The sequence below is a fragment of the Nannospalax galili genome, unplaced genomic scaffold, assembly GCF_000622305.1.
Source record: "Nannospalax galili isolate Female #2095 unplaced genomic scaffold, S.galili_v1.0 scaffold342, whole genome shotgun sequence".
In the NCBI taxonomy this organism is placed as follows: Eukaryota; Metazoa; Chordata; class Mammalia; order Rodentia; family Spalacidae; genus Nannospalax; species Nannospalax galili.
In genome coordinates, this window is record NW_008349359.1 from 283,245 (window position 1) to 308,967 (window position 25,723).

Consider the following 25,723-nt stretch of genomic DNA (forward strand, 5'->3'; position numbering starts at 1 on the left):
GCCCTCCATGCCCCCCCACCGGATTTCAGGTTTTCCTTCATCTATATTAATAAGGCCTATCGAATCAAGTTTGTGTACTCACATGTCCCTCATTACAAGTTCATCCACTGGAGCCTAGTCAGCCTATCTAGAGTCTCCTCCTTAAATGTCAACTCTACTTTACCCAGCAGTGATCAGCTGCCAGTAGTTCTGGTAGGGTTGGGTCCTGCTGCCCATTTCTCCAGTTCTATGCTGGGAGGTATTCAAGGGCTACAGCAATAGCCTGTGTTATTTTGGGAGTCTCTTGGACTTCCCTATCAACAACTGGAGGGGAGGTTTCTCCTGTCTGGCACCATGTTTCTTGTTATATAGCCTTCAGGTATGCACATGCACTCATGTTCAGATATTAGATGTTTTTCAGTACCCTTTGGAGCTATTAAATTTCCTTCTGCTTTTCATACCACTTAATCTTTATGTATCTCTACTTCTTCTCTCCATGTCTAAACTCCCTCCTCCCTTCCCAGTTAAAGTACCTCCATTTTCCCCTTGATCATACCTGGCTCCTGTGATTCCCCCCTCTCTTGAGCGCTACCTTTCCCTTTACCCCCATGGCTCCTTTTATATCCCTCTTCCCTTCTCAGTTGAATACCCCAACTTTCCCCATTTCTTCCTTGGTAATAGCATCTGTTTTCTGTATCCCCTCTCTCAGGCTCTTTCCTTCCCTTTACCTCCATGATCCCTCTCCATTTCCCTGGTTCCTGCAGTTACCTCAGGATATATACTCACACATATGAATTTGGTGCTAAGATCCACAAATGAGGAGTAACACATGTCCCTTGTGTTTCTGAGTCTGTGCTACTTCACTTAGTAAAAGAGTTTCCAGTTCCATCCATTTATATGCAAATTTCAGGATTTCGTCTTTGCTTATGACTGAGTAGAACTCCATTGTATAAATATATCACATTTTCATTATCCATTCCTCACTTGAGGTACATTTAGGTTGTTTCCATTTCTCAGCAATTGTGAAAAGAGCAGCAACAAACATGGATGTACAAGTATCTGTGCAGTAGGATGAGTCCTTTTGGTGTATGCCAAGGAGTGGCATAACCAGATCATATTGTAGATGCATTTTTAGATTTTTAAGAGTAATCCATACTGCTTACAAGATATAGGTATAGGAAAGTACTTTCTAAATATGACCTCAGATGCTTAGTAATTAAGGTCAACAATTGACAAGTGGGACTTCATTAAACTAAAGCGCTTCTGTACAGCAAAAGCAACGACTAAGGAAACAAAGAGGAGACCCACTGAGTGGGAGAAAAACTTCACCATCAGCACATCTGACAGGAGTTTAATGTCCAGAATATAAAAAGTACTAAAAAAAACAAAAAAAAAAACAAAAAAAAAAACAAAGAAACAAGAAAAAAAATGGCCCAATTAAAATATCTGCTAAGGACCTGAACATAGAGTTCTCAAGCAAAGAAATAAAAATGACTAAGAAACACCATAAAGTGTTCAAATCCTCAATCATTAGGGAAATGCAAATTAAAACCACTTTAACATTTCATCTTTCCCCAGTAAGACTTGTTAAAATCAAGAAACTAATGACACCAAATGTTGGGGAGGCTGTAGAGAAAGGGGAATTCTTTTGAAGGACCCGACTGACAGCAGGAAGGCCATTTTAGAAAAAGAACTGTAATCAGCCATTCGATAAGCCAAGATTCTAACCCAGGTCTTGTGAAACTAGCAGTGGAAGATAGGACGTTTGCAGTCGGACCACCTGCCACCACCCTGAGGCCCCTACCGGGAAGTTAGTGATAACAGCCCCTACTGGGAAGTTAACGATAACAATCAGTTTCACCCATAGCCCCCTCTGAATTTGGCAATACTGTTTCCTCATACCTTGTACCCATTGAAATGCACTAATAATAATCTTGTAACCATGCATCTGCTTCTGTACCTTGCTTCTGCTCTATAAAAAGCGCCCCCAAACTAAGCCCGGCACGCAAGTCCTGACTCGAGCGGGACTCTGCGTCCGCAGGCGCCTGTGTATGAATAAATTCCTCTTGCTTTTGCATCCCGAAACTTGGTTTTGTCCCTGTGTGTTGAGCGCGATTCTTCAACAGTCTCCTATCTCAGCCTCCCTGAGTGCTGAGATTGCCAGTCTGAAATCTTCTCCACAATTCTCAAGTACCTTTTATTTGTAGAAACTGGACCCATTAATAGTCCTTACCAATTTTCCAAAAGAAATCATCATTACAAGAAACTGGTAAAACTCAGGAAAATGATGCAGATGCAGCCCTACTGGTCTCCAGAAAGCATGTAACTGGCAACTGAAACACTGCTTAGCAAGTGCAGAGGGGTTGGGGGGCAGGGGGGAGCAGCAGGATGCAGAGGGTTACATCTAGGAGAGATGCACAGGCCCAGAAGCAATAGAAAGCCGGAGACACTGCTGGAGGGAAATGGAGGGAGCTATACAATACAAGGCTAGGGAAGCTTGTGGGTGAGGCCAACTTCATTTCTAGTTTCCTTTCTGTTGCTGATCAAAAGCAACTGAGGAGAGGAAAGGGCTTATTTCCGTTTACAGGTTACAATCCATCATTGAAAGAAGCCAGGGCAGGAACTCAAGCAGGAACATGAAACAAAAGCCATGGAGGTACACTGCTTACTCACAGGCTCATGTTTAGCGAGCTTTCTAATACAGCCCAGGACCACCTGCCCAGGGAAAGGTGCTGCCTGCTGTGAGCTGGACCCTTCTACATCAGTTAACAATCAAGACAATCCCCCCACAGACATGCCCACAGGCCATTCTAATCTGGGAAATCTCTCTCTTCTGGAGACTTTCTTCTCAGGTGACTCTGGGCTGTCCTGTAGGCAGTTAAAGCTAACAAGTTCATCTAAACTGAGATCTGAAGGAGCAGGAGCTAGCCAGCTAGTGACAGGATGTGGGGGCGGTATTCCGGGGAGAGAATTAGGGGCAACCTCTGAAATGTGAAGTCAGGCTGGTGGTGCAGGCCTATAATCTGGAGACTGAAGGACAGCTTGAGCAATTTAGTGAGAGCATGTCTCAAAATAAAAATTAAAAAGAGTTAGGGGCAGAGCTAGAGAGATGGCTTAGTTGGTAAAATACTTAACCAAGTTCAGGTCCCCAGCAACTATGTAAAATAAAAAGCCCATTTTGTTCCTTAAAAAAATGTTATTTCGCCAGGAGTGATGGTACACACCTTTAATCCCAGCACTCAGGAGGCAGAGGCAGGTGGATCTCTGTGAGTTCAAGGCCAGCCTGGTCTACATAGCAAGTTCCAGGCCAGCTGGGCTACAGGGAGACTCTGTCTCAAAAAAACCCCCCCAAAAAAAAAAACAAAGAAAGAAAATGTTACTTCTCTTTTAAAAGATAATGCTGTGCCCAGCATGGTGGTGCACACCTTTCATCCCAGCCCTCAGAAGCAGAGGCAGGTGGATCTCTCTGAGTTCAAGGCCAGCCTAGTCTACATAGTGAGTTCCAGGCTGGCTGGGGCTACAGGGAGACCCTGTCTCAAAAAAGACAACAACAACAACAATAATAATGATAAAAGATAATGCTGAATAATAACCTTTAAAATAACAGTTCTCGGGGCTAGGGAGGTGGCTCAGTGTGCAAAGTGTTTGCTGTATAAGCCTGAGGACAGGATCTCTGAAGCATATTGGTCAGCCAGTTCAGCCAATCCCTGAGCTCTGGGTTGAGTGAGAGACCATCTCAGGAAGTAAGGTGGAAAAGTGATTGAGGAAGACACCCAGTGTCAACCTCTGGCCTGCATACACACACACACACACACACACACACACACACACACACACACACACACGCACATCCACACTGCACACGCACTCACAGGCTGGGGATGTAGTTCAGTGACAGAATGTCTAGTGATGGTGATGTAACAGGGCACCTTCTTGACTATAGCTATGCCATGTTAAAGTTTAGGCTGACTCTAGTCTCTGAAATTATTAGGCACTTGGCCCATGGGAATACATGTCAGCTGGACCCGAGTTGTCTTAGGAACAGGTCAGAATGTCCTGAAAAGCACCTGATAACTGCAGATTTATGGCTTCTGTAGGTTATGCTTGGCTTGCTTCTGCAAAATAGTAATTGTTGCTTAATAGAATAGAAATTGTTAAGGGGGCTCTCTACCTGTAAATTTGGGAACTTAAACTTTTCACCCATGGTTATGGTTTCTCTGTATAAAAGCTTACCCTAGAGATGGCTCGGTGCTACACACTTGGGTCCCAACACCCTTGTGTAGTGGCCCTGGCCAGTAACAACTTTCATTCGGCAAAACTTTTTCTGAATGGTCTTCTCTGGTGAAGCACCCCACAATAGTAATATTCTAGGTTTAATCCTCAGTACTGAAAATAAAACCTGTAGCCCCAGCTGGCCTGGAACTCACTATGTAGACCTCGCTGGCCTTGAATTTACAAAGATGTGCCTGCTTCTGCTTCCCAAGTGCTAGGATTAAAGGTGTGCACCATGCCAGGCAAACTTAACCACCCCCCACCCCCCCCCCCTGCCAAAAAAAAAATTGTGAAAGTGGTGTGGAGAGAAAGCAAGCCTTAGTTCAGGGAAAGCTGAAATCAATGTCTCCCAGACAGACCTGAAAAACTCTTCTTGGGCTCTTTTTATTTGTTTGTCAGTTTGGGATTTTTGCTTTTTTAAAAATTTTTATTATTTTTATTTTATGTGTATGAGTGTATTGCCTGCATGTATGTGAGTGCACCTGTGTCGTACAATGCCATGGAGGTCAGAAGAGGGCCACCATGTGGGTGCTGGGAATCAAACATGGGTCCTCTGCAAGAACAGTCAGTGCTCTTAACCACTGAGCCGTCTCTCCAGGCCTTTTTTTTTGTTGTTTTTTTGAGACAGGGTCTTCCTGTAGCTCCAGTTGGTCTGGAACTCACTTTGTAGACCAGGCTGCCTTAAATGTCACAGAGATCTGCCTGCCTCTGCTTATCAAGTGCTGAGCTTAAAGGCAAGCCCCACCACACTCAGCTTGGTTTGGTTTGGTTTGAGACAGGGTTAGCTATGCAGCCCAAGGTAGCCTCAAACTCATGACTTCCTGCTGAGATTGATTGATCACTAGTATGGGTCATTAGAGCTAGCAACCTTGTGGGCTTTTTTTTAAGGTCTCACTGTTGTAGCCCTAGCTGGCCTGGAACTCACAGAGATCCACCTGCCTCTGCCTTCAGAATGCTGGAATTAAAGAATGCTGGTGGCACCACAACTGCTCCCTCATGAGATTTTAACCTTTATTGGTGACTTAGATTCCTCTGGCAGCCTGGTGAAGCTTATTGATCTTGTCTCAGAAAATTGCTTTAAAATGCATAAAATGAAGTACATTGGAATGCAAAGACAACTACATTTGTTGAACGCAGGTACGGACATATTTTAGAATTGGGGCTGAGGAGACAGCTAGTTGGTAAAGTGCCTGCTGCATAAACATGAGGATCTGAGTTCAGGTCCCCAGCATCTATGTAAAAGCTAAGCACAGTGGTACACCCCAGCAAGCCCAGTGCTGGGATGGGGTGGGGCTGGAAACAGCAGATCCTTGAAACTCATTGCCATTCTGTCTAGCTCATTTTTGCACTCCAGGTCCAGTGAGAAACTGTCTCAAAACATGAGGTAGCGATGGCTCGACCTCTGACATACATGTATACACAGAAATATACAAATTCAATTTTATGCACATACATAAATATGTACACATACCTATAGGCAAAAGTATTTTTTTAAAAATTAGAAACTTGTGGCATTGTAATTTATGTATTTATGTACTTATTTGGAGGGTTTTCTTTTTGAGACAGAGTCTGATGCAGCCTAGGCTGATTTCCAACTCACTATACAGATGAAGATGACTCTGAATTCCTGATCTCCCAAGTGTTGAGATTAACAGGCATGTGCCACCACACCCAGTTCCTTCTGTATGAATATACAATATTATAAAATCTAATGACAGCTCTAATGATGACCATAATTTTTAAGTAGTGATGAACATTGCCTTAGTCTATTTTCTATTGCTACAACAAAATATCTGAAAGTGGGTCATTTATAAAGACTACAAATTTAGCTATGTATGTTGGCACACTCCTGTAATCCCAGCACTGAGCAGGCTGAGGCAGGAGAATGTACAGTTAGAAGTAGCCTGAGCTAAGGAGTAAGTTCCAGCCTATGCTCAACTAAACAGTGAAATCTTGTCTGAAAGAGAAGGCGAATGGATCAGGAAGAGGGGTGTTGACTTCCTGGTTCTACAGGCTGGGAATCCAAGAGAACAGTGCCAACTTATTGCTGTGTCATAACACAATGGAGAGCCATACATGGCCAGACAATAAGTCACTCCTTTAGGAATCCATTAATCTATGCATGGATTGTTCCATTTCTGACAGTTCTGCCTCATTTCCCAAAGAATCCCCCTCTCTACACTGCTGCATTGGGGACCAAGTTTCTAACATATGAAATTTGGTGGAACATATTCAAACCACAGGCGTTCTAAAGTAGTAAGAGAAATATAACATAAGCCAGACGTGGTTGTGCACTTAATCCTAGCACTCGGGGGGCAGAGGCAGGTGGATCTCTGTGAGTTTGAGGCCAGCTGGGACTACAGGGAGAGCCTGTCTCAAGAAGACAAAAAATATATATATAACATAAAAACACCTGACTTCTGAGGTTGGAGAGATGGCTCAGTGGTTAAGAGCACTGGCTCCTCTTGCAGAGGACTCAGGTTCAGTTCTCAGCACCCACATGGCAGCTTACAACCTTCTGTAACTCCAGTTCCAGGGGATCTGATGTCTCCTTCTGGCCTCCATGGACAGATGCACTTATATACATGCAGGCAAAACACACAAACACATAAAATAAATAATTTTTTAAATACCTAATTTATATTGGTGACAAAATCATAGGTGAGGTTAATATTACTGAAGTTCATTAATTACTTTTATTGAAAAAAATTGTTTTCAATTAGAAATTATGAAAATAAGGATGCAGGGCTAGAGAGATGGCTCAGCAGAGAGCTCACTGGCTGCTCTTGCAGCTGCTCTGGTTTGGTTGCCAGCACCCACACAGTGGCTAACAACCATGCATAACTCCAGTTCGAGAGGATCCAATGCCATCTTCTGACCTCCACGGTCATTGCACAAATGGGTGCACTCACATACATGCAGGCAATACACTCATACACATAAAATAAAAATAATAAGTTAAAAAATATGTGATGCTTTTAGATAACAATAATAAATAAAGGTTGTTAAATGTAGATTGCCTGATGATCTTTCCCTATTCTTCCTTCCCTGGTTAAATCCAGACGATTTAGCCCCTTCTCCTCTGGGAAGGTAGACACATTCCTGGTCTTCAGTATTTAATTTTCATGTATTATTAAGGTTTCACACATCATCAACATCTTTTTTTTTATCGACATCTTTTTAATGTGTACATAAAAAAAAAAAACCTATAGCTTGCTTGAAGGCTGGAAGAGGTAGTATATGTAATGAAATATGACATTTCATGATGAAGATAGGCATTAAAAACCCTGGGATAAGCCAGGTGTGGTGGCACACGCCTTTAATCCCAGCACTCGGGAGGCAGAGGCAGGTGGATCTCTGTGAGTTCAAGGCCAGCCTGGTCTACATGGTGAGTTCCAGGACAGCTAGTGCTACAGGGAGACCCTGTCTCAAAAAGATTAAAAAAAAAAAAAAACCCTGGGATAGCTAGGCATGGTGGTACATCCCTCTAATCCTAGCACTTGGGAGACTGAGACAGGATAATTCTGAGTTTGAGGCTAGCCTGGGCTACATAGTGAGCCTTTGTCCCAAAACAACAAAAACTAAAAACAAAAAATCCTGGAGTAAGAGCCCATTAATAAATGAAACCTCTCAAGTAGGAGCCGGGTTTTTATGTTGGGTCAGAGCAGTATTGGAATACATGAGCTGGAGGTTACTGTATAATGCTCTGCATTATTTTTTACTTTATAAGAAATTAAATTTAACAAATTTTCCTAGTCCTAGAAAAACAAACAACAAAACCCTTCTTTCCCTGCCTTTTCTTCAACTGTAAGGTCATAATATTCCGAAAGCTGCAAGCTGCTTTTCAAATATTTCAATTCTTCCATTCCCAACACCACAAAAAAAAAACTCTGCTGAGACTCATTGTGATAGTTTTTAAATTGAGTAAGAACTCAAAATTAATTGTTAGAAGCTGGGAAGAAAAGTTCTCGACGAGGATGGGATTCGAACCCACGCGTGCAGAGCACAATGGATTAGCAGTCCATCGCCTTAACCACTCGGCCACCTCGTCCCCGTATCTTACCTCTTCCTGGCAGCTATAGGGAGTAGTACCAGGGGGATGTGACGCAATGTTGATGAAGTCGCCATTTTGTACGAAAGCCAACGTTCAATCGTTAATATAGCAGACAATCGAAAGAAGATGGCCGCTCTCACGGGAACAGAAAGTCTGAAAGCGAGAAAGGCGAAGACAATTCAGTAGACGAGAAAAACCGAGAGGACGTTAAGTACGCGTAGAGGCTGGCAGGAACGTCTAAAGGCGTCTTAGGGGCGGGGCTAGACTGGCGCCCAGGGGGCGGGGCCGACGCGCAGGGCGGGGGTGCGCATGCGCAGCACCTCGGCGGTTAGATTCGAATACTTCAGGAAGGCTGACTGGAGGCTGCGAGGTGACGTCTTTTCTGAGGAGCGCGCGGACCCCAAACAAATCCAGCAGGTGGGCCGAGGCGGGTAAGAAGAGCGATCTGGTGGTTCTGGGCTGCTGCGGGGGCTTGGGTTGTGTCCCGGCGCGCTGAAGGCCCCGCGGGGCCGGGGGAGGGCCGCCCGGTGGGCCGCGGTCTCGGAGGCGCCTTACAGGAACGCGGTTCCCGCGGGCCGCCAGCCGCGCCTCGGCCTGCCCTCAGCTCAGCTGGGCGCGAGTGGTGGGCGCGTCCAGCTCTCTGCGCTGGGTCAGCCCCACCCCGCCGTGGTCCCCTGTGCTTTCCGGGATCTCGCGGTGGTTCTGGTGTCTGACTCGATTTTCTGGGCTGCCAAGAAGGTAACGAGTGAAGAAGCGAATGCTTTTTGAATTCTCGGCTCGTCGTCCTTTTGTCGCAGTGGCAGAGCGGAGGGCTAGGATCACCTGAATCGAGATGCTGGTTTCTGCAGGTCTGACTTTACACAGCACTGATGTGCCCCCAGGAGACGTCCCAGCTCTTCCCAGGGGCTCAGGATTAAAGCCCCTGTGGGAGAAGACTGTTGTAAAGATAGACTTAGCAGACATGAAGGCTGGCGTTACTCTAGATCCGAAGATTGAAGCAAATGTTCACCTCAGCTGAATTGGATCGGTCGGAGTCCTCCGAGTCCCCAATGTAGAGAGGGTAACCGTCCAGAAAGGGAAATGCATACAGCTGCGATACATGGCAGAACGTCCATTTGATACCACGTTCTAAAGACGTGTAGGAGCAGAGAGGAGGGAGAATGGATGCTTTGGGCATGAAGAATGTCAAAGCGTCGGAGGCCTGATTTATAGACGTGGAGAGAATATACTGTAAGATTTGGGTAATTAAGCTGAGTGTGGTGGCCCATGCCTTTTAATCCCAGCACTCAGTGGGCAGAGGGCAGGGGGATCTCTGTGTTCAAGGCCAGTCTGGTTTACATAGTGAGTTCCAGGACAGCTGGGGCTACAGGGAGACCCTGTCTCAAAAAGACCAAAAAAAAAAGCCCCCCCCCCCCGCAATAGTACTTAAAGGTTACGGTCAAAGCAGTAAAAATCTTGGCCTTGTGAATGGCTGAAAATCTTTACAAGATGGTATATATGTAAATTGAGTAAAAATGTTTGGAATGATAATATCAATATCTAATGTGTTTAATGCTCAGAGAATAGAAGATATTCACTCTAGATGATTCTTTGGCAATATAACTTTGTGTGATAATAGCAATATTTTATATCTGCCTGTTCAACATGGTATCCATTAGCAGCTATTGAGCTTTTGAAATGTACTGGCTACTGTATTTGACAGCACAGATCTAGGGTCTATATCAATGGAGACTGGAAAATATTTACTCTAGATATTGGTTGTATAAATTCAGGAGTGGACAAAGTCAGTGTTTTAGGCTTTGCTACTGTGATGTTCTCAGCCACATACTGTTTGTTGTTTTCTACAACCTATTAAATATGTGAAAAAAGAGAAACCATGGCCCAGTGGCAATGGTTTGCAGACCTTTGCATTATTTAGATTAGTGGTGCCTAAACTTTCTTGGTTCAGGCAATACTCTTAGCCGAAAGAAATACCTAACGTTTCTATTTATTAGTTATAATCAACTTAATGAGTATATCCTGGCAACTGATTAACCATTTGATAAGTATGTAATTTGAAGAAAAATACAATATGCTTTTTTCTTGTTTAGTCCCAATTACTAATTAGGTAAGTTTGCCCACTGAACACTGTACCACTTTGATAATAATTTTATTTATCTTTTTCTGTGTGTATGCATGTATTGCTTGTATGTAGGTGGGAGCACCATTGTTGTGCAGTGGCCACCGAGGTCAGAAGGGGGGTTGGATCCCCTCAAACTGGAGATACAGATGGTTGTTAGCTACAGATGGTTGTCATGTGGGTGCTGGGAATCGAACCTGTGTCCTCTGCAAGAGCAGCCAGTGCTCTTAACTGCTAGGTTATTGCTCCAGCTGCCCTCCCCCTACCCGTATAAAAAACAAGCCTGGCATGGTGGTGCTTGCCTTTAATCCCAAAACTCGGGGAGGCAGGGGCAGGCAGATCTTTGTGAGTTTAGGCCCACTTGGTTTACATAGTGAGTTCCAGGCCAGCTGGGGCTGCAGGGAAACCCTGTCTCAAAAAGACCAAAAAACAAACAACACTAGCTTTTATTCATACCACTTGCCAAAACTCTAGCTTCACAATATCTTATAAAAACTGATAATACAAATGGATTACTATTTTGAAGTAGTAGTTTACCCAGTGCCTGACAGATTTCAAGAATGGCTGTTTAAAACTTAAACTGAGCCCAGGGTACTGGCACATGTCTTTAGTTCCAGCACTCCCTAGGCAGAGGCAGGAGGATTTCTGTGAGATAGAGGCCAACCTGGTCTACATAAGGAGTTCCAGGCCAGCGGGGACTACAGGGAGACCCTTTCTCAAAAAAAACAAAACAAGGAAAAAAGCCTTAAACTATTCAGATACCTTTATAAGTATGCTGCTTCACCCCTAAATGCCAAATGCACAGTTTGGAGCCAATCAATGTAATAGTGATCAAAGAGCATTTTATTACTGAGGGTTACCATGATAGGCTGGGGGCTCTACCTATTTCTGTTGAAGGTATAACATACAGTTATTTAATAAAATACTAAAATGAGACTTCAGTAAGTTTGAATCTCATCAGTTAAGTGCTAAGTAGTCCATAAGTTGGAGAAGAATGATGCCCAAAGACTTTCAAACAATGTTTAAGTGACCTTGGATTGATAGTTTCTTGTTTTTTTTTTTTTTTTTTTTTTTTAAAAAAGGTCCCCCTGTGGCCCCAGCTGGCCTGGAACTTACTATGTAGACCAGGCTGCTCTTGAATTCAGAGATCCACCTGCCTCTGTTGGGACTATAGGCATGCACCACCATGCCCGGCAGTTTCTTGTATTTTTATCTGTGTTTTGAGTATGTATGCCGAGTTACAAAATATTCCTATAGAAATAAAAATTATTCAAGTTGCTAGTCATAAGTGAAAGTTATTTTTATCTGTGCATGGAACTCTGTATACTTACTGAGCTCCTACCATTTACAAAGCACTGCTAGGCTATAGCAGTGAACATGAGACACACCGCCCCTATTCTCATAGTTTACTGCTGGGGCAAGTGTAGTTTGGGGAGATAATAGGAATAATTAATTTATATAGCAGTATTTTAAATTATACTTGTGATAATGCTCAGAGAAGATATATATAGTGCCACCAGTAATGCTTTTCCTTCTTTCTTGCCAAGAGAGAATAACAGATATACATGCACTGATTTGGGAAAGATTCTGGATAGGAATAGAAAGGCTAGAGGTGAAAGTAGTAAGAAGGCTAGTCAGAAAGTAGTGAGAGGTGAAGTGTGATGTATGAAGCAAGCAGAGACCAGATCCCCTGAGCCTTAGAGATCTGATGAACTTACTGCCAATAGAATGACAAACCATTGAAAGATTTTAAGTAGGAAATACCTGGTTTTAAATTTTTTTATTGTTTATTTTATATGTATGAGTGTATTGCCTGCTTAAGTGCCTGTGGAGGTTAGAAAAGGGTGTTGGATCCCCTGGAAGTGGAGTTACGGACAGTTTTTGTTCACCATGTGGGTGCTGGGAACAGGAGCTGGGTCCTCTGCAAGAGCACCCAGTGCTCTTTAAAATAAATAAATAAATAATAAATAAATAATTGAGACAGGGTCTCCCTGTAACCCCAGCTGGCCTGGGACTCACTGTGTAGACCAGGTTGGCTTTGAACTCACAGACATCCACCTGTCTCTGCCTCCCAAGTGCTGGGTTTAAAGGCGTGTGCTACCACACCCAGCTGTTTTTTTTTTTTTTTTTTTTTTTGGTCTTTTTGAGATAGGGTCTCCCTGTAGCCCCAGCTGGCCTGGATTCGCTATGGAGACCAGACTCCAAGAGATTTGCCTGGCTCTGCCTCCCGAGTGCTGGGATTAAAGGTGTGCACCACCACACCCGGCTATATTTTGTTTTTCCAGAGTTGGTCTCTGTAGCCCAGGCTGGCCTGGAACTAACTATATAGCCCAGGCTGGTCTTGAACTCTGGTAGGCCTCCTACCTCAGCTTTCCTAGTGCTGGGATTACAGGTGTAAACCACCAGGCCTAGCTGAAGAAAGATCTTAACGGAGATGTTTAAGAAGATTGCTAGCTGCTATGTAGAGAAAGGATTGTAGGGTTTTATGACTGAAAGATGTGTACTAGTGAGATATAGAATTCTACGTGGACAATCATGGTGGCTTGAGTTATAGGGTAGCAGTGAAGATAGAAATGAGTGGATTTCAAGTATGTATTATAAATAGAACTACTGAGACGTGATGATAGATCAAATAAAAATGGAAATAGCTGTCATACCTGTTTGATCTTAGAGGAAAAATTTTCAGGGTTTATTAAATTGGTGTTTCCTGTTGGCTCCCTCACCACCCCTACCCCCTGAGTACTGGCATTCAACCTAGGGTCTCATATTCACATGCTAGGCAAATAGTCTACCACTGAGAATGTTATATCCTTTCCCCATCTCTCTTTTTTTTTTTCCTTCTTGAGACAGAATCTCATATAACCCAGACTGGCGTGGAGCTCTGTAGCTGAGGATGACCTTAAACTTCTGATCTTCCTAGAGCCAGCTCCTAAGTATTAGGATTACAGATGTGTGCCACTATGCCCTGTTTATATGGTGCTGGGGATAAAACCAGGACTGGCTGCATGCTAGGCAAGCAGTCTATTAACTGTGCTATATCCCAGCCCATTTTTTATTTTGAGACAATCTCACTAAGTTACTCAGACTGTCTCCTTGAACTCTGTAAGCCCAGGCTTGTGATTCTTCCTGTTTGAGCCCCCGGAGTAGTTAAGATTATAGGTGTGTGCCAGGAGGCCCAATGTGAATCTTACAAAAAATTGTTTTTAATTTATTATTTACCTTTAATCCTAGCACTCAGGAGGCAGAGGCAGGTGGCTGTCTGGGAGTTCAAGACCAGCTGGGACTACATAGTTTTTTTTTTTCTTAATTTATTATTTGCCTTTAATCCTAGCACTCAGGAGGCAGAGGCAGGTGGCTGTCTGGGAGTTCAAGACCAGCCGGGACTACATAGTGAGACCCTGTCCCCCTAAAATGTGTGTGTGTGTGTGTGTGTGTGTGTGTGTGTGTGTGTGTGTGTAATAAATGGTTTGCAGGAAAGGGATTTCATCTTCTATGGTGGGAAGACAGTGTAAAGCTGAAAGCTTGAAAAATCAAAAAGTAGTAAGGCAAACAAATTATCTAGATTAGCAAGGTCTATACAAAAATAGTCAGTGAGGCCAGGCGTGGTGGCGCATGCTTTTAATCCCAGCACTCGGGAGGCAGGGGCAGGCGGATCTCTGTGAATTCAAGGTCAGTCTGGTCTACATAGTGAGTTCCAGGACAGCTGGGGCTACAGGGAGACCCTGTCTCAAAAAGACCAAAAAAAAAAGTGAAAAGTAAAAGTGTTTCTTTAGGAAGGAAAGTTTGGAGTCGACCTGGAGCACATAGTGAGTTCTAGTCCAGTTTGGGCTGCAGAGTGAGACACTATTTGTTTTGCTGTTGTTGTTAACGTTTTGTTTTTTGTTTTTGAGGCAAGGTCTCCCTGTAGCCCCAGCTGGCCTGGAATTCACTGTGTAGACTAGGCTGACTTGGATCTCATAGAGATCTTCCTGTCTCTGCCTCCCAAGTGCTGGAATTAAAGACCTGTGCTGCCACACCCAGCTAAGATACTGTCTTAAAAAAAAAGAAGAAGGGAGGCCAGCCTGGTCTAAGTAGGGATTTCTAGGCCAGGTGGGCTAAAGCCTACATACATATTTCTGACTTAAATTCAGATTTTTTATAAAGTACTGTTCCCTAGTTTGGCTTTTGTTATATATGACAAAATTGTGTGAAATAAGACTTTTTTTTTTGTCTTTTTGAGACAGGGTCTCCCTGTAGCCCCAGCTGTCCTGGAACTCACTATGTAGACCAGGCTGGCCTTGAACTCAGACATCCCCTGCCTCTGCCTCCCCAGTGCTGGGATTAAAGGCATGTGCCACCACACCCAGCAATAAGGCATCTTTTAGGTATCTATTTTCTTCCTTATTGCTAAAAGAATGTTGACTGTAACAGTTAATGTATATGGTATTGAGTGTTATAGAAATGCTAATAATAGTTCTCAAAAATTTGTACCTGCTAGTTTAAAACCTGAGATCACATTTTTTTTTCATACACTTCTGTGAAGTATAAGGTTCTAGAGTTAATGCATACAGTGAAAATCTGATATAGTTATGAGTAGGTAGAAACTGGATCATTTGAAGAAACTTTAGGTTATAACCTCTTTTAAAAATGTATGCATTTAGCCAGGCGTGGTGATGCAGGCCTTTAGTCCCAGCACTCTGGAGGCAGAGGCAGGTGGATCTCTGTGAGTTCAAGGCCAGATGGGGCTACTGGAAGACACTGTCTCAAAAAAGACCAAAAAAAAAGTATGCATTTATAACCAGACGTGGTGGTGCATGCCTTTAATCCCAGCACTTGGGAGGCAGAGGCAGGTGGATCTCAGTGGGTTCGAGGCCAACCTGGTCAACACTGCGAGTTCCAGTCCAGCTGTGGCTACAGGGAGACCCTTAGGTTTGTGTGTATGCGTGCATGTGTGTCACAGTTCATGTGCAGAGGTCAAAGAATAACTTGGGAGTTGGTTCTCTCCTACCCTGTGAGTTCTGGGGTTTGAATTCAGGTGGTCAGGCTTGGCAGCAAGTGCCTTTACCCACTGAGTCATCTCACCAGCCTATTATCTCTTATTTCATGTTTTTTCAAGGCAAATACTCATTGAGTAGAATTTCAATTTTAATAATCAACTGTAGTATCTAAAATGTTGTTTTTGCTGGGCCTGGTGGTACTTGCCTATAATTCAGGTTACTTGGGAAACAGAGACAGGAAAATCAAAAGTTCAAGATCAATATGGGTTATCAAATGAGTTCAAGGCCAGCCTAGGCAACTCAATGAGACCCTGTGTCAAAAAGCAAAAAGGGCTGGGGAGGTAACTCAGTGTAGAGCTCTTACCTAGCATGCTTGAGGACATAGGTTTACTCCTCAGTACTGCACAAAAATACACAAATGTTGGGGCTGGAGAGATGGTGCAACGATTAAGAGCACTGACTGGTCTTATAGAGGACCTGGGTTTGTTTCCCGCCCACATGGTAGCTACAAACCATCCTTATCTCCAGTTCGGAATCCGAAGCCCTCTTCTGACCTCTGCGGCTTTGCACGACATGGGTGCACTCACATACATGCAGGCAATACACTCATACACATAAAATAAAAATAATAAATAAAATATTTTTAGAAAAACACAAATGTTAGTTTATTTTTTAAAATGGTTTATTTTTATTTTTAAATTATGTGTATATATCTGTGGATATGTGCATATGAGTGCAGGTGCCAGCAGAGGTCAAAAGAGGACATTAAATCTCCTGGAGCTGGAGTTACAGGCAGTTGTGAGCTGCCATGTCAGTGCTGGGAGCCAAACCTGGGTCCTTTGTAAGAGCAGTAAACGTTCTTAAGTTGCTGAGCCATCTCTCCAGCCTCATAAATGTTATTTTTATGTCCTAATGTTTTGTTGTTGAGTAATTGTATTTCTGTTTTCTTTTTTCTTCTTCAGCTAAAAAAAAAAATTTTTTTTTGTCTTTTTTTTTTTTGAGAACTCATTATGTAGACCAGGCTGGCCTTGAACTCACAGAGATCCACCTGCCTTTGCCTCACAAGTGCTGGGATGAAAGCCATGGGCCTGGCTTAAAAAAATTTTTTTTAAGATTTATTTTATTTTTAGTTGTGTGTTTGTGTGGGGATATGTGCACATGAGCACAGTACCCATAGAGCCCAGAAGAGCATCAGATCCCCTGGAGCTGGAATTACAAGCAGTTATGAACTGCCCAAATGCGTGCTAGGAACTGAACCCAGATCCTCTGGAAGAGCAGCAAGTGTTCTTGACTGCTGGGCCATCACTCCAACCTTTCTTACTTGGTTTTTTGAAAAAGGGCCTTGTTATGTAGCCTAGGCTGGCCTTGAATTTGTAGCAATACTACCTTTACCTCCTGAGTGCTGGGATTATCCTGCCTCCCTGCCTCCCCTCCCTCTCCCCTTCCCCCTCCTCTTCCCCTTCTCTTTTCTTTTCTTTTTCTTTCAGACAGGTTCTCCCCCTGGCCCCAACTGGAACTTGCTACGTATATCACACTGGCCTCAATTGATCTCATACAGATTTGCCTGCCTCTGCCTCCTGAGTGCTGGTTTTAAAGGCATGTACCACCATGCCTGGCTTAGTTACATTTTCTAAGATAAATCCACTATTTTAAGTATCCAGTTGACTGCCATTTGGGAGTTGAATTATTATCTAATTATGTAATCTAAGACCTGGAACTTGATATGTAACTGAGACTACCTTTGAACTCTTGCTCCTCCTCCCTCCACCTCCCAAGAGCTGAAATTACAGGGGTACATCATAACACTTGGCTTAGATTTTGAGTATGAAAATTTTCGAGTATTAATTATAATACAGTGGTTTAAACTCTATTAAATCTCTTCTGTTTTGGAGCTGATAGTGCGGGGTGTTTTTCTTCTTAGTTTTGGTATTCTTTTACAAAATACCTTTGCTCCTAATGGATTATAGATTTAATTTTTCTTTTTATCTTTCTCACTTAATACTTTATATTTTTATAGAAATTTTCAAAAATGGATGGAGTGTCTTCAGAGGCTAATGAAGAAAAGTAAGTTCATTCAATACTGCTAAAATGCTATATTCTACTAGAAAAGGTACTTTTCCAATGACTAAGACCTAACAGTAACTTCTGAAATCTTTTTCTATTGTGTTCCCAGGAAAAGTCAGTGTTACAAAGTGATAGCGCTCTATGCCATCTTTGTCTAAATTCATCTAGAGTGAGAACTAAGAGGGACTTTAGGTACCACCTCTCATATTTTAAGGTCTCAGGAGATGAAATGACTTTTTCAACATTGGCATCACAAACCAGTGATCTGTTTGCAGCCTACAAAATAATTGTTTTAAACATGATATTTATTTTATTTTATTTATTTATTTATTTTTTGTCTTTTTGAGACAGGGTCTCCCTGCAGCACGAGCTGGCCTGAAACTCACTATGTAGACCAGGCTGGCCTTGAATTCGCAGAGATCCACCTGCCTCTGCCTCCCAAGTACTGGGACTAAAGGTGTGCTCCACTATACCTGGCATGATATTTATTTTTTTAGCTAATTATGCAAATTGAAAAAAAAATCTTGAGATTCCATAGAATAATTTTATTTTCCATTTTACCTGAAAAACCATATATGGCAGCACAGCTCATGTTCTTCCTTGGAACAGTTAACTAGTAGACAGTAATGGTTGTGATCTCTAGAGGAGGCAAGAATTCTCCAGATCATTAAAGTCTCTGTGTTGTCTGTTTTTCTTATACCTCACAGATGATCTGTTTGGCCTTCTTGGTACTTGGGGCTTTCAAAACCTAATCTAAAAATCAGACCATAGTAAAACCAGAGCTAGAAGCTAGTGAATTAGACATTGTTTATTTTAATTGGGCTTCTGTAGTACAGACTGATATTTAAGGGATAGTTTTATAGTACATGATGAATCTTTGTTTGTTTGTTTGGTTTGTTTTTTGAGACAGGGTCTCATGTTGTAGTCCTGGCTGGCCTCAAATTCACATAGATCTGCCTGCCTATGCCTTCTGAGTGCTGGGATCAAAGGCGTGCACCACTGTGCCTGGCAACAATTTATGCGGGGCATTGAACTAAGGACCTTGAACATGCTAAGCACATTTTACCAGTGAGCTACACTCTCAGCCTTCAGATCCCCCCGCTCCTTTGGTACTGGTAACTGAATTTAAGATTTCATGTATGCTAGGTAAGTACTCCACCACTGAGCTATATTCCTAGTGTTCTTTTTACTTTTTCATTTCTAGACAAGGTCTCACTAAGTTGCCCAGGCTGGCCTTGGATTTGTAATCCTTCTGCTTCAGTTTCTGAATGGCTGTTACTATAGGCCTGTGCCACCAGGTCTGGCCACTTGCATCATTTAGGTGTTTTCTTGTTTGTTTCTTTGTTTATTTTGGGGACAGGGTCTCCTGGTAGCCCCAGCTGGCCTGGAGCTCACTGTGTAGACCAGGCTGGCCTCTACCTCCTGAGTATTGTGATTAAAGGCATGGGCTACCATGCCCAGCTCTCGTGTTTCTTTTAAAACACTTGACTCCTAAATACTGAATTTAAAGTTTTATACTATACTATAATATAAATTTTGCTGACCGGAGTGCTATAAAAGTGATAGCCAGGCTGGGCATGGTGGCGCACGCCTTTAATCCCAGCACTTGGGAGGCAGAGGCAGGCGGATCTCTGTGAGTTCAAGGCCAGCCTGGTCTACATAGTGAGTTCCAGGACAGCTGGGACTACAGGGAGACCCTGTCTCAAAAAAACAAAAAAAAAAAAAAAAAAAAGTGATAGCCATTTTAAAAACATCTAAAGGGTGATGTGATGGTGGTTTTAGAAATGTAGTCATGAACTGGGTGTGGTGCCCCCCCACCCCTTAATCCTAGCACTCCAGAGGCAGAGGCAGGTAGATCTCTCTGAGAGAGGCCAGCCTGTTCTACATAGGGAGTTCAGGCCAGCTGGGACTACAGGGACACCCTGTCTCAAAAAAAAAAAGAAAAAAAACAAAAGTAGAAATGCAGCCCTTTATGCATACATAATTTTTTTTAAATCTTTTTTTCAGTGACAATGTAGAGAGACCTGTTAGAAGACGGCATTCCTCAGTAAGAAATATTTAAATTATTGTTACCTTTAAATGTTTTTGTTTTATGTGTACAAGTACTTTGCCTTCATATATGTTAGTGCATGTAGTGTCATGCATTGCCCTTGAAGGCCAGAAGAGGGCATGGTATCCCCTGGAACTGGAGTTAAGTAAGGTTGTAAGCTGCCATGTGGGTGCTGGGAACTGAACCTGGGTCCTCTGCAAGAGCAGCCAGTTCTCTTAACCACTGAGCCATCTCTCCAGCCCTAAATTATTGTTATCTTTTACTGAATGATAACTCTATAATCACAGTAATTTGGACTGTGACTTTCCCTTGGCATCTCAAACTAGCTTCTTATTGCTGTCTGGATAAAGACTCAGATATTTAACCTGGTTATAGAATTTTGTAAACATTATAAAATTCATATTTTAACAAATTTTATTGCAATTTAATGAACTTTTAGTATATTTGTACAAAACAATGAGTTTCATTGTGACATTTTCAAAAGTGTTTATTTAATGAACTTCATACTGTGTGAATTATATGTTGTTGTAAATGGTTAAAATATTTTTTCCTTAAAAATATACTTAACCTAGCATATAAACTGATAAACTGTTGCAGGACAAATGTTCAACCCAAACTGATTTACATGCTAAACTCAGATTATGAAACTGAAAAAAATCCAAAGGTAAGAATAGCTATAGGCAAAACTTACAGATCAGGCAGGGCAGTGCCACATTGCTTAGACTTTTTTCTTTTCTGACTGCTTCTTCTGTAGTTTTGCTAGCAGGCATAATTTCTGTGATTATTCTTCTAATTACTATGATATGTCTCTCTTCCCCTATTTCCATGTTCAAGGTCTGTGTGACAAATTATATGTTTCCTCAAGATTAGCAAACAAGACTCATAACTGAATCCTGTTAGTGTGATTATCCTATTAGGGTCAGGTCCTTACTCCTGAACCAATCATTATGGACAAACACATTTCAGATTGTTCTAGAAAGACTTGTACGCTTTATTTACCTAGCCACTTGAGATGATTTGGGGCAAAGTAATTGAGGTGAATGGTCCAGGAAAAGGAATAAATGCCAAATATTTAAATCTGCCACATAACACTGAGCAATATGACTTGATGAACTTAAGAGGTTTTTAAGGAAATTTTAGCTTTCTACTCATATAACTTAAATTGATTAATAGCTATGCTAGATTTTCTTGACTAATTCTAATTATTACTTCTAGATTTTGAAACCCCCAAGAAGTCCACTTCAGGACCTCAGAGGTGGGAATGAGACAGTTTGGGTAAGTCTCTAGTGCAAATGCTTTACACATTACTGTTTTCAGTGATTGTGTGTGTGTGTGTGTGTGTGTGTGTGTGTGTGTGTGTGTGTTGTGTGTGTGTGTGTGTGTGTGTGTGTATGGTTTATTGAGACAGGTCTTCACTTATATAGCCCAGAGTGACCTTGAACTTGTGGCAGTCCTCCTACCTGAGCTTCCCAAGTACTTAGGGTTATAGGCTTGCATTACTATGCCTGGTTTCAGTGGTGATCATGAATTGCCTCAGTGATGAAGCTATTCAAAGATACAGTATCATAAATGATTCCTATTTGAATGTTTGTAAATAAGCATCCTATCACCTTCATGTTAATATCCAAACACTTATGGGCTAGAGCTGCATCTCAGTGGTAGAAGGTTTACCTAACATGCATGAGGCCCTAGAGTTTAATCTTCAACATGACTTAAAAATAAATCCAGATTCGGGGCTGGAGAGATGTCTCAGCAGTTAAGAGCACTGACTGCTCTTGCAGAGGACCCGGGTCCAATTCCCAGCACCCACATGGCGGCCCTCTTCTGACCTCCATGGCATTGCATGACACAGGTGCACTCACATACATGCAGGCATTACACTCATACACATAAAATAAAAATAATAAAATATTAAAAGAAACAAATCCAAATTCTTGAATAGGCTGGCATTCTTAATTTTAATTTTTTATTATAATTTTTTTAATGTATATGAGTGTTTTGCCTGTATGTACATGTAGGCAAGTGCACCCATGTCATACAGTGCCCTCAGGACAGAAGAGGGCATCAGATTCCCCTGGAACTGTGCTTACAGATGGTTGTTAGCCACCATGTGGGTGCTAGAATATATAGCTCGGGTCATCTGCAAGAGCAGCCAGTGATCTTCAATGCTGAGCCAGCTCTCTACCTGCATTCTTAATTTTTTTCTTGGTCTTTGAGACAGGGTTTCCCTGTAACCCCAGCTCACCTGGAACTTGCTGTATAGACCAGGCTGTCCTAGAACTCAGAGATCCATCTGCCTCTGTCTCCCAAGTACTGAGATTAAAGGTGTGCTGCCACCATGCCTGGCAATTTTTCAACCCTATTTATTTTCCCATGTAGTCTCTCTACCACTCTTACACGTATATCCTGACATTCAGAATTGCTATTTGCTGAGATGACAGATACTTTTTTTTTTTGGTGGGTTTTTTTTGTTTATTTGTTTGTTTTGGGTTTTGTTTTTTTTGTTTGTTTGTTTGGTTTTTTTGTTTTTTTTGGTCTTTTTGAGACAGGGTCTCCCTGTAGCCCCAGCTGTCCTGGATCTCACTATGTAGACCAGGCTGGCCTTGAACTCAGAGATCCACCTGCCTCTGCCTCCCCAGTGCTGGGATTAAAGGCATGTACCACCACGCCTGGCCCTGAGACCCTGTCTTAAAAGAAAATTGTATTTTCATGAGGCCATGGGTTCAGTCCTTACTCTCTGTGCCTCCAAATGTATTTGGAAAATCATATTCATGGGGTCTTGTTTTTGTTTTGTTGTTGTTGGTTGGTTGGTTGATTTATTTTGTTTCGTTGGGGTTTTTTGCTGTTTTGAGCAGAATTTCACTATGCAGCCTTGGCTGGCCTGGAATTCATTATGCAGACCAGGCTGGCCTTAAAGTGACTGATATTTACCTCCTTCTGCCTCCCAAGTGCTGGAATTAAAATTGTGTATCACCATACCCAGCCATATTCATGTTTATTAAATGCTTCTATATTGGGCTTTTTGTATCATATTAATTCAAAATAAGTCTTGATACCTGTCTCTAGTATTTTGGAGACCTAATTCACTGTGATTTCATAAGAATTGTGCCATTTATGCTTTTAGGAGTCTTATGCTTCAAGAACTAGAAAAAGCTCTCGTCGAGTCAGCTTTGCAGATACTATAAAGTAAGTTGAAAGAAAAATAAAATGTTATATAATGCTTTTTCTATGCCAAATTAAATATAATCAGTACTAATTGATTTGAACAATGTGTTTTGCTTAACTAAGCATTAGAAGAATTTTTGTGTGTGTGTGTACGTATGTAAGCACATAAGTACAGCCCAGAGGTTGACAGTAGGTATCCTCCTCAATCACTTTTCTACCTTACTGTTAGTTTGTTTGTTTGGTTGATTGAGTGTATTTTTGAGACAGGGTCTCCCTGTAGCCCCAGTGTGCCTGGAACTCACTATGTAGACCAGGCTAGCCTCCATCTCACAGAGGTCCACCTACCAGTGGTCTCCTGAGTGCTGGGATTAAAGGCATGCGCCTCCACAAGCAACTAAAAATTATTTTTTTTAATTTTCATTAGTGGCAACTGGTCACTATGTATATATGATGTGTGAGTGTGGGTACAAGATTGTTACTTTTAATTTTTTTTAAAATTTTCATCTTTTTGAGACAGGCTCTTCCTGTAGTCCCAGCTGGCCTAGAACTCACAATGTAGACCAGGCTGGCCTTGAACTCACAGACACCCACCTGCCTCTACCTCCTGAATGCTGGGATTAAAGGCATGGGCTATCAGAGCATGTCTTTAAATCAGAGCAAGATTGTTATTTTAAAGGGAGGTTATTCAGTATTATCTTTACAAGAGAAGCAGAACATTTTCTTAAAGTCTGTACCTAAACAATGATAACTGCTATTACCAAAGTTGCTTAGCATTGTGTTGTAGGTTTCAGTCAACAAAAATAGAGAAAGAAATTGGGGTTTTACAAATTAAAAATGCTTAAAAAAAAATTTAAAAATGCTGCCAGGCATAGTGGCACAAGCCTTTAATCTCAGCACTTGAGAGGCAGAGGCAGGGAAATATTTGTGAGTTTGAGGCCAGTCTGGTCTACATAGCAAGTTCCAGGCCAGCTGGGGCTATAGGGAGACCCTGTGAGCTCAAGGCCAGCCTGGTCTACATAGTGAGTTCCAGGCCAGTTGGAGCTGTAGGGAGACCATTTCCAAAAAAAGAAAGAAAACAAGGATTAGGTCAGAAATTATTTTAAAAAATCATAACAGATTTTAATATTTAAAACCAAGCATTTAAAATATCAGTAGCATATGTTCTAGCAAAAAGTCAGCTGAAATCAATGTTACAGTTTCTTCAAAATATTGTCTGAGGGTATACTTAGTTGATAAAACTCCTGCTTAATATTCATGAAGTTGTGAGTTTGGTACCAACAATGTATATGTGTGTGTTGGTGGGGAGTATTATCTTACTGATCTCAAAATAGTCAACGAATGAACACTAAAAGATTCTCATTAAAAGTGGAGATTTCCCATATTCTTACTTTTCTCTTCTAGGGTATTCCAGACAGAGTCTCAGATGAAAACTGTAAGAAAGTCAGAAATTTCAGGTAAATATGTAATTGTAGTCCCTGCTAATCTGTTTTCTTCACAATTTTTCTGTGGTTATCTAACCATAACTTCTCATCTGTTGTAAGGTTTACATTTATTTATTTTGTGTATGAGGGGGTATCCCACAACATACGTGTGGAGGTCAGAGGACAACCTTCAGGATTCTTTCTCCCATAAAAGCTCCAGAGCTTGAACTCGGCACTCAGATCATAAGATTTGACAGCAAGCCAGGCATGTTGATGCACACCTTTAATCCCATAGTCATAAAGCAAAGACAGGAGGATCTCTGTGAGTTTGAGGCTAGCCTGGTCTACATAGGGAAACCCTGTCTCAAAAAAAGATTTGATGACAAATACCTTCAACTTACTGAGCCATTTCACTGGCCCTTAACTATTTAAATACTATATGCTAAGGGCTAGGGAAATGTATCTGTTGGTAAGGTGATTGCCACACCAACATGAAAAACCTGAGTTCAGATTCCTAGCATCCACTTTGAAGCCAAGTGTGGTAGTAGTATATGACTATAATCTTAGCATCAGGAGATGAAGATAGGAGGTTCCCTGGAACTTAATTGGACAGCTAATCTCACCAAATCAGTAAGCTACAGGTTCAGTGAGAGATCTGGTCTTCAGAAATAAAGTGGATGGTCTGTAGAGAGGGCTCAGCAGTTATCAGTATGGAATGCTATTCCAGAAGACCCAGGTTCAATTCTTGGTACCCACATTAGGCAGCTTACAACCACCTGCAACTGTGGCTCCATAGGATCCAATGCCACTGGACTCTATGGTCACCCACATTCATGTGGACACACACACACACAAACGCATATGGTTAAAAAGGAAATAAACTTTGCCAGGCGTGGTGGCACACGCCTTTAATCCCAGCCCTCGGGAGACAGAGGCAGGCGGATCTCTGTGAGTTCAAGGCCAGCCTGGTCTACATAGTTCCAGGACAGCTGGGACTACAGGGAGACCCTGTCTCAAAAAGAAAATAAACTTTAAAAGAAAATAATATGGAGAGCAATAGAGGAAGGTACCCTATAGTGACCTGTGACCTCCACAACATGTGAACACCTACATGAACATGTACATACATTCACACCACACACACGCACACACACACACATACACACAAAGTATATCCTGAGTTAGATGTGGTAACTCATAATCTCAGCACTCCCAAAGCTGAGGCAAAAGGAAAGTTCTAGCCTTTTTTGTTCTATATCTTGAAACATATCTCAAGAGAAAAAATAAAAAGCATGAAACCCCTGACTCAAAAAACAAACAAAAACACCCCAAACACAAGAAAAGGTATAACTTTAGTCATTAGGATAGAAATGTTGAATAGTCAGTTACTTCTTTTTTAAATTTCTATTAATGTTCTTATGTTACTTTTCTAATATCCTTGATCAACTTTAATTTTTATTTTATTTTTAGAGACAGAAGCAGGAGAAAATGTAACTATACAGTAAGTAAGGGATATGTTCAAATTATATTTAAGTGGCTTTTTAAAATATTTATTATTTTTATTTTATGTGTATGAGTGTATTGCCTGCATGTGCGTGAGTGCACCTGTGTTGTGCACAGCCA

General features: G+C 41.9%; 1 protein-coding gene and 1 non-coding gene across 5 annotated transcripts in view; one reads left to right on the top strand and one right to left on the bottom strand.

The window, feature by feature from the left end:
- Positions 1 to 8,220: 8,220 nt before the first annotated feature.
- On the bottom strand, positions 8,221 to 8,302 carry Trnas-gcu. The gene has a single exon. It is a non-coding gene; the product is annotated as a tRNA-Ser (tRNA).
- Positions 8,303 to 8,634: 332 nt separating this feature from the next.
- Positions 8,635 to 25,723, top strand: part of Knl1 (kinetochore scaffold 1) — a 72,389-nt gene continuing 55,300 nt past the window's right edge. Inside the window, exons 1-7 of one of the 4 annotated variants that reach the window (XM_029570252.1) lie at positions 8,635 to 8,722; positions 17,418 to 17,464; positions 19,472 to 19,511; positions 20,730 to 20,789; positions 22,639 to 22,700; positions 24,081 to 24,133; positions 25,571 to 25,601. In XM_029570252.1, the coding sequence (XP_029426112.1) occupies positions 17,430 to 17,464; positions 19,472 to 19,511; positions 20,730 to 20,789; positions 22,639 to 22,700; positions 24,081 to 24,133; positions 25,571 to 25,601 (281 nt within the window). In that variant the 5' untranslated portion in view covers positions 8,635 to 8,722; positions 17,418 to 17,429. Of the gene's footprint in view, positions 8,737 to 9,001; positions 9,044 to 9,251; positions 9,366 to 17,417; positions 17,465 to 19,471; positions 19,512 to 20,729; positions 20,790 to 22,638; positions 22,701 to 24,080; positions 24,134 to 25,570; positions 25,602 to 25,723 lie in introns of those variants that run through there. The other 3 variants (XM_029570253.1, XM_029570255.1, XM_029570254.1) reach the window with 3 other exon arrangements.